The sequence below is a fragment of the Miniopterus natalensis genome, chromosome 19 (assembly GCF_054644295.1).
Source record: "Miniopterus natalensis isolate mMinNat1 chromosome 19, mMinNat1.hap1, whole genome shotgun sequence".
In the NCBI taxonomy this organism is placed as follows: domain Eukaryota; kingdom Metazoa; phylum Chordata; class Mammalia; order Chiroptera; family Miniopteridae; genus Miniopterus; species Miniopterus natalensis.
The window spans coordinates 6656834-6673086 of NC_142099.1; the positions used below are offsets into that span (position 1 = coordinate 6656834).

General features: G+C 36.7%; 1 protein-coding gene across 8 annotated transcripts in view; it reads right to left on the bottom strand.

Annotated features, from left to right (window-relative positions):
• The window catches only part of ST7L (suppression of tumorigenicity 7 like), a 98365-nt gene that overhangs the window by 52313 nt on the left and 29799 nt on the right, over positions 1–16253 (bottom strand). For 6 of the 8 annotated variants that reach the window (XM_016223338.2, XM_016223336.2, XM_087827600.1 and 3 more), the window contains exons 11-14: positions 15786–15888; positions 6253–6403; positions 3941–4033; positions 694–833 (exon numbers count right to left, since the gene is read on the bottom strand). In XM_016223338.2, coding sequence (XP_016078824.1) covers positions 694–833; positions 3941–4033; positions 6253–6403; positions 15786–15888 — 487 coding nt within the window. Of the gene's footprint in view, positions 1–343; positions 834–3940; positions 4034–6252; positions 6404–14124; positions 14402–15785; positions 15889–16253 lie in introns of those variants that run through there. The other 2 variants (XM_087827602.1, XM_087827603.1) reach the window with 2 other exon arrangements.

Below are 16253 nucleotides of genomic sequence, written 5' to 3' on the forward strand. Positions count from 1 at the left end.
TTATGTAGAAGAGTAAATAATCATGGAGGACCCTCTGTAATATGTCCTCAAGCACTTCCTGGGCCTGGATCAGGCAATGGGGAGGTAGTTCAAAATGAAAGGGTAAAAATGAAATAAAGGTCTATACATGGTTCTGCACTTCGGGTGGGGGAAGGTCAGTAGGAACATGCAGATGCAATAACAGAGAGGAACTCTGGGTAAAGAGGCGTGCTCGGTACCCAGGGCCACTGTCCCAGCTGTCCCATCTCACCTACTTATTCTCCATCTTAGTCGCACTCTTGAATTTAAAGTCCAGCAAACACTTAGAATTAATAATTTCATTTAAGTGGAAAAATCAAAGGGCTTGTTTACAAAATAGAGATTTTTTAATGCCAAAGAAAATGCATTTAAAAGAATTGAGCTATTCTTTAGCAAGTAACAAGTGCTAATATGTTTACCACCAGAAGTGATCTACAAAGACCAGCTTTATAATGTTGCCATTGTTTCCTTCAAACTTTTGAGCAACAAAAATATAGCTCAAATCACTAAAAACATATGTTTGACATATTTATAGCAGTGAGTTTACAAATCAATTCCTGTAATTTACTGTAACAAGTATCACCCACTGCCCAACTGGTTCAGCACAAATACATCAGAGATGGTTTCTTGTGTGTTTCACAAATGCTCTACGCAAGTCCTTGAGATCATACTTACAGCTTTAGCAAAAACACCCATGATTTCAGGAAACTGGTGTGTGAAAAGAGCTATCACTGCTGTAGAGGAACACAGTCCTGCTGTGAAATAGATGAAGAAAGGAAGCTCCTTTTTTGGGTAAACAGATACTTGATGAAAGGCTGCAAGGGAGAAAGGTAGAAGTGGGTTTTATTTCAGAATACACTATAAGCCAGGTTTAATATTTTCAAGCAAAGTCTATTTTTAAAAACTAAAATGGAAATTATTATTATTTTTTTAAAAAGAACAAGAAGTCTCTGGCTAAGCAAGGTAGAAAAAAGTTATCCATTATTTATTCCAGTGTCCACAGCGTATCTACTTAGCCAGATGGCTGTGCTGGTGACTGGGGAGGATGGCGTCGTGGGAAAGAACATTAATTTTAAAGTCATGCTGAGGTGGTTTTGAAAAAGAGCTTTGTCACTTATTAGTTGTGTGATCTTGAGTAAGTTGCTAACCCCTCTCTTAGTTGCTATGGAGTTGTTATGATGAACATTGTAAGCCCTTAATAAATGTGAGTTTTTATCATTCTTGCTCTTGGGAGCTCAGAGACGAGTATAGAGATCAAGAGACAGACATGTGGTTGGAGACATCCCAAAACCATCAGTTACTAATTTACCCAGTTATTCTACATGTGGCATTTCATCAAGCAGTATAACAATTGGACTAGAATATAAAGCCCAAGGATTCTAAACATATGTGAAGTCCCTTATCTTATGTTATTACATTCATACATTTACTCAGATATTATTTTTCTACTAACTGGATATTTCATTACCAATAGTATTCAAGTAATTATATTTTATTTGAAATTTGAAAATGCTTCAATAACAATGCTGATATGAGCCTATGACAATGTTTGGCACACAGTAGGTGCTCAATAAATGTCTGTTGAACTGAAAGCTATTCTGGGACTTCATTAGTCCAGGAAGTTGAATGCTGAGCTGGACGCAAATCCAGGAATTCCTGATGTAATATCCTGCATAAGTAAAGGGTGACTAATTCAGTGCTGAATCAGGGTCAGCTATAAATTTCACTTTTTTAACCATAATGATTTACAGAGAATATTACACCTAAGTTTCCTTCAGTAGACATGATATTTTTATTTCTGATACTATATTCAGAAAGTATATACCCCAAACCAAACTCCTTAAAAATTCAAAATATTTCCAGGGCCTTTAGTCATGTTTAAAGTGAAAATACAACAAATCTGACTTTTCTGAAAAGTTAGAAACATTAGAAGCTGTGGACAACATTGTGCTTTCAGCACCCAAAAAACACCATTCCCCCTGCCCCATCCCTCAGCCATGAGAGGCCAGCTTCTTCCAGCAAACTAAGAGAAATAAGCCACGGCATTTTCGAAGACAGGGCCAAGAATACTTAGGTATACCAATGGTTAGAAGAATTGCTATCATGTGAGATACAGCAAAATTAATAATATTAATTAAACTGTATAGCAGTTTATGGTTTACAAAGTGCTTTTACATTTTTATTGCTTTTAAATATTTTTAATAACCCTAAGAGATACAGAATTATTCTTATTTTATAAGGTAGGAAACTGTATAGCTTCAGTAAAAGAATTTCCTAAAATATGAGATTTTTATATTGTAGGAGAGACCTAATTATTTATTTTTGGATTGCTTTCTGTAGATTCATTTGTCAGTCAATGTTTAGCTAATACATCAATATAATGGATGACTAGTACAGAAACACTCCCTTGGAAGTAAGTTCAAATTTCATCACTGGCTTGCAGAGAAAAATTTATCAGGAGGCATAAAAGACAACTAAATAGCTGTGTGAACTAAGGGACTAGTTCAAGTCTGAACTTATGAGGTTCATAAGCAAATTCCAGAATGCTAGAAGTCACATCAAGGTTGAAGGGGAATTTAAAACAAGAACTATTAAGTACTCCTGAGTATTAGAACTCCACATTATTAAAAATGTGTTCATTCTACCACAGTCAGAGACAGAAAAAATACTCTAAGAACACACAATGTAATCCAACAACTCCCCCCAGCATATCCCTCCTCTCCAGTCTCCTGGAATTTACAAATGAGTAGCACCCTAGAAATAATGAAGGCCTGCCAAGAAGCAAACGGTCTGTTCTTATAGCCTCCGGCTCTGATAGTATCTGATAATAAACCTGGTTTTACTCATATTACACTATGCAAAGTTGCCTTATATCAGGCAACCTTTGTAATAATTTGGAGGGCGTTATTTTAGGCTAAGTGTATTCACCTAATATAATACACTCTCGAATACTGATGTTCCATAATTAAAAATGTGTTCCTTTCCCTTAAGTATCCTTGTTCCTGTTAAAATGGAAAAAAAACTACTACCAACACTATCCCAGGAAAGAAAAGAAAATTTCTCTCATGAATGACCTGCTAATTGCCAAAGTCAATGGATTCTTCTCAGTAATTACGTACCTTACTTGGTATCTTAGATACTCCTCCTCACTTGGAAATGTTTTCCCCCTTTTAGTTTCCAGGATATCTAGTTCTGCTTCTTGTCCTGTCTCTCTGACCACTCCCTCACTGAACCTTCCAGACTCCTTATCAGCCACCCATTCCTGAGACATTTTCATGCCTTCATGATTCCACCCTTAGCTTACTTCTCATCCTATATAGTTTCTTTTAGTGATCTCACTCGTGCCTAAGAAACTATGACTATGTAATAAAATATTTCATTTTAAATGAACATGTATATGTGTATATATGGCGAGATGTAATACATGCAACATACTCAAAGTCTGAACTCATTTACTTCCCCCACACCTATTCCCAAACCTGCTCCTCCTGCTATATGATGGATTTACCATTCTTAAAGTCACCCAAATCAGATTTAGGAACCATCCCTGACCTTGGAGAACTAGGCATTCCCCACTTCAGCTTTCTGATAATCTATTCCATACATATAGCACTTAACACATTGTTTATCAGTCTTTCTATTAACCTGTGAGGATCTTAGGAGTTCAGAGTAGGCTAAGGAAAAAAAGGTACTAATAGTTAACATTTCTATTGAGTACTTACAATGTACCTGGCATGTTTATAAGAATAAATTATAAACATGCACCCCTACCAGGGACTGAACCCACAACCTAGGTATGTGCCCTGACCAGGAATTGAACCAGTGACCTTTCTGTGCATGGAATGACACTCAACCAACTGAGCCACACCAGCCAGGGCTCATAATTACTTTTAAGTTTAGGTAAACTAGAATATTTACTTACTAGGTAATAGCTCTTTATCGGCAGTCTCTGTGCAGCTGGGATAAGGGTGAAATAGATGGCCTTTCTCTAATGGGTATGGAATCATTCTAAAAGCTGAGAAAAAAAATGCATATTATGATTTTCAGTTCAGCCTCGTTTTCATCTTATACTACCTATCAAAGCTATTTTTAAAATGTTTTAATAAAATTTTCACATAACATTTTCTTTTTTAGAGACACATTTTTGATGAAAGAAACAAGATAAGCAAAAGAATGAAAAAAAGGAAGAATAAAGTTTATTTAGAGAATAGTGAATGATCGGGCTGGAATAAAGCTAAAGGGAGCTAATGAACAAACTGAACTAACAAGCAAAACAGAGACAGACTCATGGCTAGAGAGCAGAGTGACAGCTCAGGGGGGCGAGAGGGGAGCGGGGGGGTGGAGGGAGGGAGTGAAAAAAAGGAGAAAGAACTTATGGACATGGACAACAGTGCGGCGACTGTGGGGGTTAGGTGGGGGTGGAGATGAAGGAGGGTATGGGGGAATAAATGGTGATGGAAAATAAGATAAAAACTAAAGGGAGTACCGGGGTCCTTCTTGCCTCTGTCTCCTCATTACAAACACAATAGACTTTACTCTCTTGGTATGAATTCCACTTCCTACTGTGAGCTTCATAAAACTGCAACATGTATAACTGTTGTGGCCATACTGATGGCAACTTAGTTCTCAATGGCTCCTAACGTCACTTGTGAGATGTCACCAAAGTTTTCTATGAGCAGAGCTTAATTCAGATGGAGGTCACCAAAGTACAACCCTCTGGCCAGACCTGGTCTACTATCTGTTTTTGTAAATAAAATTTTTATTAGAATGCAGCCATGCTTATTCATTTACATATTATGTGAGGCTGCTTTCATGCTCCAAGAATTGGGTAGTTGTGACAGACACTATGGCCCACAAAGATGAAATATTTACCATCTGGCCATCTACAGAAAAAGTTTACCCATCGCTGATCTAGACTGTCACCAACTCTTGTAGACTTCTTCAAGAATAAATTTTTATTGATCTACTCAACTAGCTAAGTACTCATCAAAACTGATAAGATTTTTGCTTTTCCTTTAGTGCTTGACTCTATAAACTTTGATCAAAATATGGATTTTGTTTTGCCACAAAAAAAAGTAGTGATTTGTCCAAAGTCCCAGAGAAAATGAGTGATAACACTAGGAAATCATGCATTAAGATGCTTATTCATGAAATACAGCATAAGTCATATGCCTATTGAAAACCTCCTATATGCCAAGTAGAACGCTAAACATTGAAGACACACACAACGTGAATGTGACGAGATCGGGCGCAGTCAGGGTGGTGTGGCCGCAGACTAAACAGAAAATTATATGGCCCAGCAATTCCACTGTGGGGTATATACCCAAAAGCATTGAAAGCAGGAGTCTGAACAGATACTTGCACACCATGTCCATAGCAGGTTTATTCACAATAGTCAAAGGTGGAGCAACTTAAATACCCACTGACAGATGAGTGCATAAATAAAATGTTGGATACACACATATAATGGGTTATTATTCAGCCTTAAAAAGAAATGAAATTCTTACACATGCTATAACATTATGCCAAGTGAAATAAGCCAGATATAAAAGGACAAACGTTGCATGATTCCACTAGATGAGGTACCCAGAGTAGTCAAACTCAGACAGAAAGTAGAATGGCTACGAGGGTCTAGGGAGAAGGGAAGAATGGGAGGTACTGCTTACGGGGGACAGAATTTCAGTGGGGGCATGAGAAAGCTCTGGGGATGGACGATGGTGACAGCTGTATAGCCATGTGAATGTACATAAAGCCACTGAACTGTAAGTTTCAAAATGGTTAAAATGGTAACTTTTAGGCTCTATTATTTTACCACAACTAAAAAACTTTAAGAATAGAGTTGATATTAGTTGAATAGAGTTGAAAATAGTTTCATGTTATACACATATGAAAATAAAGCAAAACCGTCCAATTAAAAAAATATTAGAAATAGCTTAACCACCTTAAAAAGCTCATAAACCAAGGATGAGTCATTTTCTTTCCTTACGAATACGCAATTTAAGTGAATATGGCAAAAAGTCATAAGTGTCTCACTCTGCTTTTCCTAAATGTAGCATCAACATAAGCACATTAAACATCTCTTCTACCAATAAGCCAAATTAACACCACCGAGTTCACACTGAAAGCAATCTGAACAGCAAATCCTTAGGGACACTGAGACAGTGTCACCTCAAAGGCTGCCTGTGAATGCAGCGACTAGAGGGAGAGGTCGGGCTACACTTGGAATATACTTACTGCCTTCCCACGTGCACTGCAGCAGGTTAAGAGCACCCTCAATTCGCTTCCAGTGCTGAAGGTGAAAGAAGGCATAGGCAACTGCCTCACTGTCACCCCGCTTCTGAATGTGCTCTGGAGGCAAAATTAGACTTTTCATCTCCAGTAAGTACTAGAAAAATACACACACACACACATAGACACACCACAGGAAAAAGAAAAATTAAATTGTTATTTTCAAACATCCGCAAAAATGTAGATTCTGATTTTATAAAGTCAATTTTATTTAAAAAACAAACATTCAGCTAGTTGAAATGACAGTAAGGTCTACTAATAAATGTGTATAAAATGCTTTATATGCAAATCCCAAGGACAAGAATATTCCTATAGGTAAAAATAAGATGATAAATGGCTTATATGTGACCTTGCTAAATATAAAACAAAACCTCAAGCTGAGGAAATAATGTGGGAGCAAATATTTATTTTTTCAAAAACTAAGTGTAAAAATTATAAAATACAGTTTGGGCACAATACTTTGTGGAAACATTATTTTTTTTCTCATTCTCATTTTACAGGTGAAGGAACTTAATTATGAAGAAGTTCAATTAAATTAATATTTACTGAGAGCAAAGCACCTGCTTGTTAGGGAACACCAAAAATCACTCGTTTTTGGAGCTTCCTAACGCAATGAGAAAGACAGATTTTTATTATTATTTTTTAAGTATATCTTTATTGATTTCAGAGAGAGGAAAGGAGAGAGAGAGAGATAGAAACATCAATGATGAGAGAGTCATTGATCTGGGGATCGAGCCCGCAACCCCGGCATGTGCCCTGACCGGGAATCGAACCCCGATTGCCTGGATCCTAGGTCAATGCTCAACCGCTAAGCCACACCTGGCCAGGCCAGATTTCTTAAGTTAATAATTATAACCAAACTGTGCTAAGTGTTTTATTAGAGGTATAAACAACGTATATAGGAGTATGAATAGGAGCTATTAATTTTTTAATTTAGTTTTTTTATAACAGCTTTATTGAGATATAACTGACATACTTTACAATTCACCCATTTAAATACACCATTCAATGGTTTTTAGTATAGTCACAGGTATGTGCAACCATCACCAAGGTCATTTTGGGACATTTGCATCCCCTCCAAAGGAAACCCTCATTCTCTTTAGTTGCCACCCTCTACTCCACCATTCCCGCCAAGCCCTGAGCAACCACTACTCCACTTCCTGTCTCTATAGATTTGCCTCTTCCGGATATTTCATACACAGAATCACATAATATATGGTCTTTTGTAACTGGCTTCTTTCACTTAACAAAGTGTTTCCAAGGTACAGCCATGTTGCAGCAGGTGCTAGTACCTCATTCCTTTTTGCAGCTGAATAATATTCCACTGTATGGATACAGTATGTTGGTTTCTCCATTCATCATTTCATGAGGATTCAGTAGTTTTTACCTTTGGGCTATTTGAATAATGCTGCCAAAAATATCTACGTACCAGTTTTTATATGAACATCTGTTTTTATCTCTCTTGGGTATATACCTAGGAGTGGAATTGCTGGGTCGTATGGTAGCTCTACCTTAGGAGGTGTTCCTTCTGCTTAAGGGGCTGAAAATAAACCTTTTGACAAAATTTGGGATTGGAGCTGATAAGTAAAGTTGGATGGAACGTGAAGAGCAGATTGGGGGTGGGGCGGAGTAAGGAACAGAAGGACATATTCAAAGGACAGGGGCAACTTGAACAAAGGCACTGAGGCAAGAGAACAAGATGCATTTGAGGGATTAGTGAGTATGCTTGTTAAAGAAGCTATAGCCTATCAATTCTTATTCATAGATGAAATTAAATTCTATCTTAAATTCTTGAAGAAAATGCTTGCCTTAATATTATAATCCGTAAAAAAAGCAGTATAATCACAGTTACTACACTAATCAAATGTAGTAATTACAGAAGATGCAACATTAATCACTTGTACATCATCTTTACTCTTAAAGCGGTCAACTTAAAACAAAATCTTTTAAAAATTTTGGTTAGATAAACACTTCTTGCAAACACTTCCCCTAAAAAATAGGCTTGAAATGACCTCTTTGGTTCTAAATAATTTGATACCAAATTATGTGTCATAAGGTCCAAACCACATTATCTTCTGTTACAAAACATAACAAGAGAAACATTCCAGAGGTGTCTCAAAAGGTATATTCTCACATTTCAAATTCTAAATTCCTCAGACTGTTACACAAACTAATGAGATAAACAACATAAATTAAAGAGTTGAATTTGTGAAGCTCACTTCGTAAAACTGCTACAAGCAGGAAGAATCTTAAAAACAAAAAAGTGTAGTGGTTTCAAAATGTAAGCCTTAGGTTATTAATCAATATGTATGTATTAATATATCTGAAATAATTTTTCTTATGGAATGTGTCTTTCCAACACTTACTGAGCTTATGCCCATCTTTAATGACTCTTACTCCTATAGCTGAAATTTAAAAAAAAGAATTACTCTTAGTCTTGAAGTATCTGCTCTCTCCTCAAAGTGTAAGAATGCAATCTGCTCATCAATTTACTTTAGCAGATGTCACAAGCTATGAGATTATTTACTAATCCAGTTTGGGGACTTAGCATTTCCCATTCAGCTTCTTGAAGGAATGCAGCAGAGGTTGTGTCCTGGTCAAGCAAAGCCCATTTGCTGCCTGGTTGGGTTTTCTCCCCTTAGTGCCCTGGGCCTATATTCAGGAGGGTAATATTCTTTCTAATCCTCTCTAATCCTTGCCCATTTTTTTAAAACACAGTAAAAGATCACTCGCACCAGGCAGCTGTGGGAAAATGGACTCAAATAGCTGACCTCTGACATGACTCCTATGCTCTTTGCAAGTGCACGAAGAGCTTCTTCAGTAGGAAACAGAGAAAATGCAGGGTAATCACAGTGAAATCTCTATCGTGAAAAAGAGTATCTCATTTCCAAAAGAAAACTGCTTAATACCTGAACCAGCTCATTCTTATTAAAATTCTGCCTCATTTTACAGATAGAGGAGACAAAATGTACCAATTGTACTACCATCCTTAAACGGTGAAAAATCATATAATTAAGTAAAAATCATGAAAATAGTAAAGTAAAATATAAAAGATACATAAAATTTTATATGTAACATTTATAAGGATAGTAAAGTAAAATAGCAAAAATACTCAAAACTCATAAAAACAAGTAAAATGGCTTAAAAATTCCCCAAAATAATGGGGTCCAAAATTTTACTTTCTTTAACTTAGGCCTTGATTGCAATGCAGATCCAAACTAAAGACATTTCTATTTACCAAACATTTATTGAATGCCTGTTATAGAGTATCAGACATAAAATGATGAGTAAGACAACAGTTCCTTTTAAAAAGCTTACAGGGATCTAAGGGAGAGACAGACATGCAGATAAAAAGAAAAGATATGATTAAGGTCCTGAAGGAAAAGAGAAGAGAGAGCCACTATCTCTGCTTGGGAAAAGTGGGAAAGACACTTCCATAAAGGAGGCTACAGATGATCAGTGTCTTGAAGAATGAGCGGAAACTTGATGGTAGAGAAGAGACTGAGCATGGTACAAAGGTAGAGAGATAAGATGAGGCAGGATCCATCCAGGAAGTAGTGACACTGGAGATAAGAAACCTGGCAGATGTGGCAAGGAGTAAGGCTAATGACTGGGCCCAGACTGTGAAAGGCTTCTATATATGCAATCCTTAAGGGATTGGTCCTTATCTTACAGGCGACAGGGAACAAGCAGAGCTCTTTTAGCTGAGGAAGATTTGCTATTTAGGTAGATAACTTTGGCAATAACCAGGGTGGAGAGGGGTTGATGGCAGGGAAACCAGTGAGGAATCTGTTTTAATAGTCCAAGCAAGAGATGGGAAACATATCTATATGTTTAGAAATGCATAGAAAGTATCTGGCAATAAAGAAACCAAACAGAAACAGTGGTTACTTCAAAGAAGCACCATTGGGAGTGAAAGAGCAGGGGAAGTTTCACTTTACAAACTTTTGAGGGGTCTGAATTTTTTTTGTAAAACATACTCATTACTTTTATAATAACACTAATAATTTTTTAAAGAACAGATAGTGAAGGTGAAAGAGGGTGACTATGGGGGTGGAGTAGGTGGCTAGATCTGAAAGACATTTCAAAGGTTACAGTACAAGTTAGTAATCTGGAAAGGGCATAAGGAAAGTTTAATGAGGACAAGAGGATAATGAAGTCATAAATCAGAATATCTAAGTACGGAAGGACAGGCAAGTTAAAAAAAACTTAAATTTTTAAAAATTCAGTTGGAGGCACATTAAAGTGTCCGAAGTACCTATTAGATATCCAGTTTTAAATTTTTCATAACTAGCCCGGCCGGGCGTAGCTCAGCGGTTGAGCATCGACCTAGGATCCACGAGATCTGGGTTCGATTCCCGGTCAGGGCACATGCTCGGGTTGTGGGATGATCAATGACTCTCTCATCATTGATGTTTCTATCTCTCTCTCCCCTTTCCCTCTCCTCTCTCTGAAATTAATAAAGGTATATATTTTTTTAAAAATCTCATAACTAGGTATATGAGAAAGCAGAGTTAAAAGATACAGATTTGGAAATTATCAATCAATAAAATATAGTCAGAGACATAAACCAAGGCTGGTACCTACTATGTGCTACATGACCTTCCAAATTACTTCCAAATCACCTTATTGTTATATCTGGAATAAATCAGAAATTGCTTGGGACAATTTTAACTAGTATTAAACTATGGACAATATACTCAAATAATTACTCAAGCCTCTTGCTTCTCACTAAAAATACAAAAAATTAAAGCTACTTTGGAAGCTATAGTTAAAAAGACATAATGATGTATGGTCTGATGGTTTCTTTTATAACTAAAACGATACCTATGCTTATACTCAAACTCACTTTAATTTTGAATTGCTTTGATCTTTATAATTTATCTTTAGATTACTTTGTTTCTACTACTTTGTAAATCTTACAACAGCTTTTGACCAAAAGCAATATAATTCTGACCTGAAGTAAAGATAATGCTTTATAATCTTCCTCTTAAAAGCAGAGGTTAAAGAAAAATCTCTGTGAAGGCATCTGAAATTAAGGTACTTTGCTCTTGATCAGTCATGCACACCAAGAACCAATTTATCTCTGCAATTAGTTCTCTCAGTGCACATTCTATGAGATTGGACAGGCAGGCCGAATGCAGAAAGTCCACATGGATGTGTGGTAGGAGGAGACTAGAGACAGTTCCCACATAGAAAGTAAACATGCTCTATGAACAAACGGAAAGAAAACAGAAGACTACCTAACAGCTTCAGGAGCAACGGAAAGTGATCTTATATTGAAAGAAGAGGGAAGGGAGGCCAGAGGACATTTGCCACAGGAAAACTCCTTTCTACATCACCCTACAGAGCAGCATTGCGAGAGAGAAATATTCCATCTAGGCCACAGTACAGCCTCACTGTGCTCTATGTGTGGGTCACAGACTTCAATGCGACTTCCCCGTTTCTCCTTTTACTACTGCTATGCCACTCAGAATCTCAACAAAGTGCCTGATTCCCTCTTATCTTTTAAATATGCTGCTATAATTCAGGTAGTTTGGCCAATGAAATGTAAGCCTACTATTAAAGAGCTAGTATCTTCTATGGTAATGGGACAGTATCATCCTACAGGCTTCAATTTTTGATCAGCCAGACATGCAGAGTGTCATACTAAGAACAGTCACATCTATAGTAGATCACTAACATTCATGGATTTAATATTTTCAATTTCAATCATCTGTGCTATCTCTAAACATCCATGACTTATAAAGCCTTCATTTTGCTAAGGCACAAATATGAATCATGTGCTCTGAGGCTTGTGCGCACATGTAACTTACCTAATGAATAACCCCAGCTGACTCTTCAGTATCCATATCTCAGAAAGGTTCGTGACCCATGTCTACATTTCATGGGTAAGGTTACATGCTATGGTGGTATTTTTAACCATGGAGAGTCACAATGGTTTTGGATCATATTCATCAAGAACCTCAATGGCCTACTGTAATAAAAATGGTAAAGAACACCTTCTATAATAAAAGAAACATTTTTTAAATGTGCAAAGGACCTGAATAGACATTTATCCAAAGAAGATACACAAATGGACAATAAACGCATTAAAAGATGTTCAACATCATTAGGCATTAAGGAAATGCAAACCAAAACCACAATGAGATACCACTTCATGCCTAGGATAACTAAAATAAAAAAGTCGGGCAATAACAAGTGTTGGCACACATGTACAGAAATTGGAGCGCTCCCTCACACATTGCAGGTAGCAATGTAAAATTGCACAGCCACTTTGGGAAACAGTTTGGCAGTCTCTCAAAAAGTTAAACATATAATTACCATATGATCTGTCAATTCTGCCCCTAGGTATATACCCAAGAGAAGTGAAACCATGTGAAACTTGTACCTAAATATTTATAGCAGCATTATTCATAATAGCCAAATAGTGGAACCAACCCAAATGTCCATTAATTGATGGATGGAAAAACAAAATGTGGTATATTCACACAATGGAATATTATTCAGACATAAAAAAGAAATGAAGTATTGATACATACTACATTATGCTAAGTGGAAGAAGTCCCGCACAGAAGGCCACATATTGTATGATTCCAAATCCATAGAGACAGAAAGTAAATTACTAGTTGCCAAGGATTGGTGGAGGGAGGAAAGGGGAGAGAGTGATAAAAGGTACAGGGTTTCTTTTTGGGGTAATGAAAATGTAGAATTAGACAGTGGTGATGACTGTACAATCTTGTGAATATACTAAAAACCACTGAAATGTATACTTTAAATGGGGGAATTTTGTGATGTGTGAATTATTTCAATTTAAAAAAAAGAATGCCCTCTATAAAACTCCTTGATGGTAGGATAATAAAGAATATGAGACATTAGAATGACTGAACAGGATGCTGTGGAATAATTAGAAGATATGAAATATTTTCTTTTTATTAAAATATATCTTTATTGATTTCAGAGAGAGGAAGGGAGAGGGAGAGAGAGAGAGCGATAGAAACATCAATGATGAGAGAGAGTCACTGATCGGCTGCCTCCTGCACGCCCCCGACTGGGGATTGAGCCCGCAACCCGGGAATGTACCCTGACTGGGAATCGAACCTTGATCTCCTGGATCCTAGGTCAACGTTCAACTGCTGAGCCACGCCCAGCAGGGCGGTATGAAATATTTTCTACTGTAAAATTAAAAAACCTGACAATTTCTATAGTAGCTCAAAGATAAAGAATCTTTTTCTTGTTTGGCAACTGCAAAAAAAATGTTTGCTGAACCAAGGCCATGGTTGGGTAATGAAGAACAAGTCAACCCATGAAGACACACTGCTCTAATTCTTACCTATTACTGTTACAGTTACTCTGCACTGAAATTCATTCAGCAGATTAAAAGAATCTGCACAGGCAATCAATATTAATGAAATATCTACAGCAAATTCATATCCTGAAGAGATTTATGTGATCTTTCTCTATTGCATGTCTAATAGTTTCCAGCTTTAACAAATTGCATAGCTCTAGACCTACACAGCCTTTCTGTTGTAGTTATGTGGAAAGTTGCCAAAAAATGTTCCCTGCTAAAACAGCTTTATCCTTTGTCATTTTACTGGTAAGATTCACATAACATTTGACAAATTTGCATAATAAATTTGTAAGATTAAAAGATTTAATATATATATTTAAATGTCACTGTTCATTAGGTTAAATAAGTTATGACCCACAGTTGAAGTTTGAGGAAGAAAACCCCTAAAGTCCTTTATGTTTGCTTGGCTGTAGTTGGGAGTCAGGAATAGAGACCATAGCAGGGGAGAGGGAGAGAGGGGGGGGGACGGGGGGAGAGAGAACGGGGGTGGGGGGGACAAACAAACCTTTACATACTTCATCACTTGTGAAACCCTAACAAACATAGACAGCCACAAATTCCAGAGCTCTCCCAGTTCATATAACACTAATGTGATTTAAGTGGGATATTATATTGTTTGATAACAGCCAGCTTAAAACGTCTATCCACAAATAATAATGTAAGGTTATACTTAGCTGGATATTTTAATAGAGTTGAATTGTCAACTGGCAGTGACATATAGTTGAGGAGAAAATAAATTTCTACCTATAATTAAAAATGATTTTAAAATGTTAAAGTATATACACATTATATACTTTAAAATATAGAAAATTAAATTATATATATACTTAACAGTTTTATTGAGGTATACTTTACATATCACAAAATCACCATTGTAAGTAGATAGTTCAATGATTTTTAGTAAATGTATACAGTTGCACAACCATCGCCACAGAAAGTTCTTTTGTACCTGTTGGCAATCAATCCCCACTCCCACCGCCAGTCCTGAGAACCACTGATCTGCTTTTCGTGTCTACGGTTTTCACCTGTTCCAGAAATTGCATATAAATGGAATCATACAATATGTTGTCTTTTGTGTCTGGTTTCTTTCACTTGACATAAAGAATTTGAGGTTTCTCTATATTGTTGCATGTACTTATATTTTGTTCCTTTTTAATGCTAAGAAGTGTTCCATTTTTTGGATATGCCACAATTTATTTATTCACCTATCTTCAGATTGTTTCAAGTTTTTGGCTCTTGCGAACAATACTGCTACGAACAATTGCACACAAGTCTTTGTATGGAAATATGTTTTCATTGCTCTTGGGTAGATATGGAGGAATAGAATTGATGAGTCATACGATAAATACATAGGTTTAGCTGCAAAACTGTTTTCTAAAGAAGCTATACTATTTTACATGTACAGCAACAATGTATGAAGTTTCTCCACATTCCTGTCAACACTTGGAATTGTCAGTCTCTGTGAGTATGGGCATTCTTGTGGGTATAAAGTATCTCATATTGTGGTTTTAATCTGTATTTCTCAATGGCTAGTAATGCTGAGTATCTTTTAATGTGCCTATTAGTTATTCATATATTTACTTCAATAAAGTGACTATATCCTTTGCCCGTGTCTTTTATTTTTTAAAATTCTCATCCCAGAATACATTTTTATTGATTTGGGGGTTTTTGGAGAGAAAGAAAGAGGGGAGAGAGAGAAACATCGACTGGTTGCCTCCCATGTGCACCCCGCCTTTCCAAATGCCTTTTAATGTCTCCTTTAAGGTGAATAAGCAGCATCAAAATATACTGGACCAGCCCAGCCCGTGGCTCAGCGGTGGAGAGTCGATCTAGGACCCAGGAGATCGCAGTTCGATTCCTAGTTAGGGCACATGCCTGGGTTGCAGGCTCGATCCCCAGCAGGGGGCGTGCAGAAGGCAGCCGATCAATGACTCTTTCATCACTGATATTTCTCTCTCCCTCTCCCTTCCTCTCTCTGAAATCAATAAAGACATATTTAAAAAAAAAAAAAAATACTGGACCAAAACAATTCTGACTCAAATTATGGAGACCCAAACTTTGGTCTGTACACTGTTATCAACTTGATAAACTTAAGTAAAAGTAGTATTTTTATCATAAAAGTTCTCACTTTTGGAACATGAGGATTAAATTCCACAGCTCTATGAATTGCTTCCACAGCATTAATTTCCGCTGTGCTTAACCCTCTCCTGGAGGCTGTTTCTGGAGAGAATCTGTAAGAAAATCACAAAATGAAGAAATGAATATTAGAAAATATATGGATTTAGATCATCATCTAATCAGAGGTTTCTAGTGATGACCAAAGACAAAGCCAAATAACTACTAAACATCAAATTAAAGCCTTTGGTCCAACATATAAAGAAAGGCAGCATAAGAAATGAACACCTTCACATTTAGGTAATGAAAGACTTCAGGAGAAGTCCACTGAAGGCACACTTTGGGAAAGATAATAAAACATAAAAGGCTACATAGGGATATTCAGAGACTCTCACAAAACAGTACATTCTTATAGAATTTTCACGAAAAGGAAACAGACTGTGAATACTCCATTCTAATTCACATCAAGGAATAGTAATCT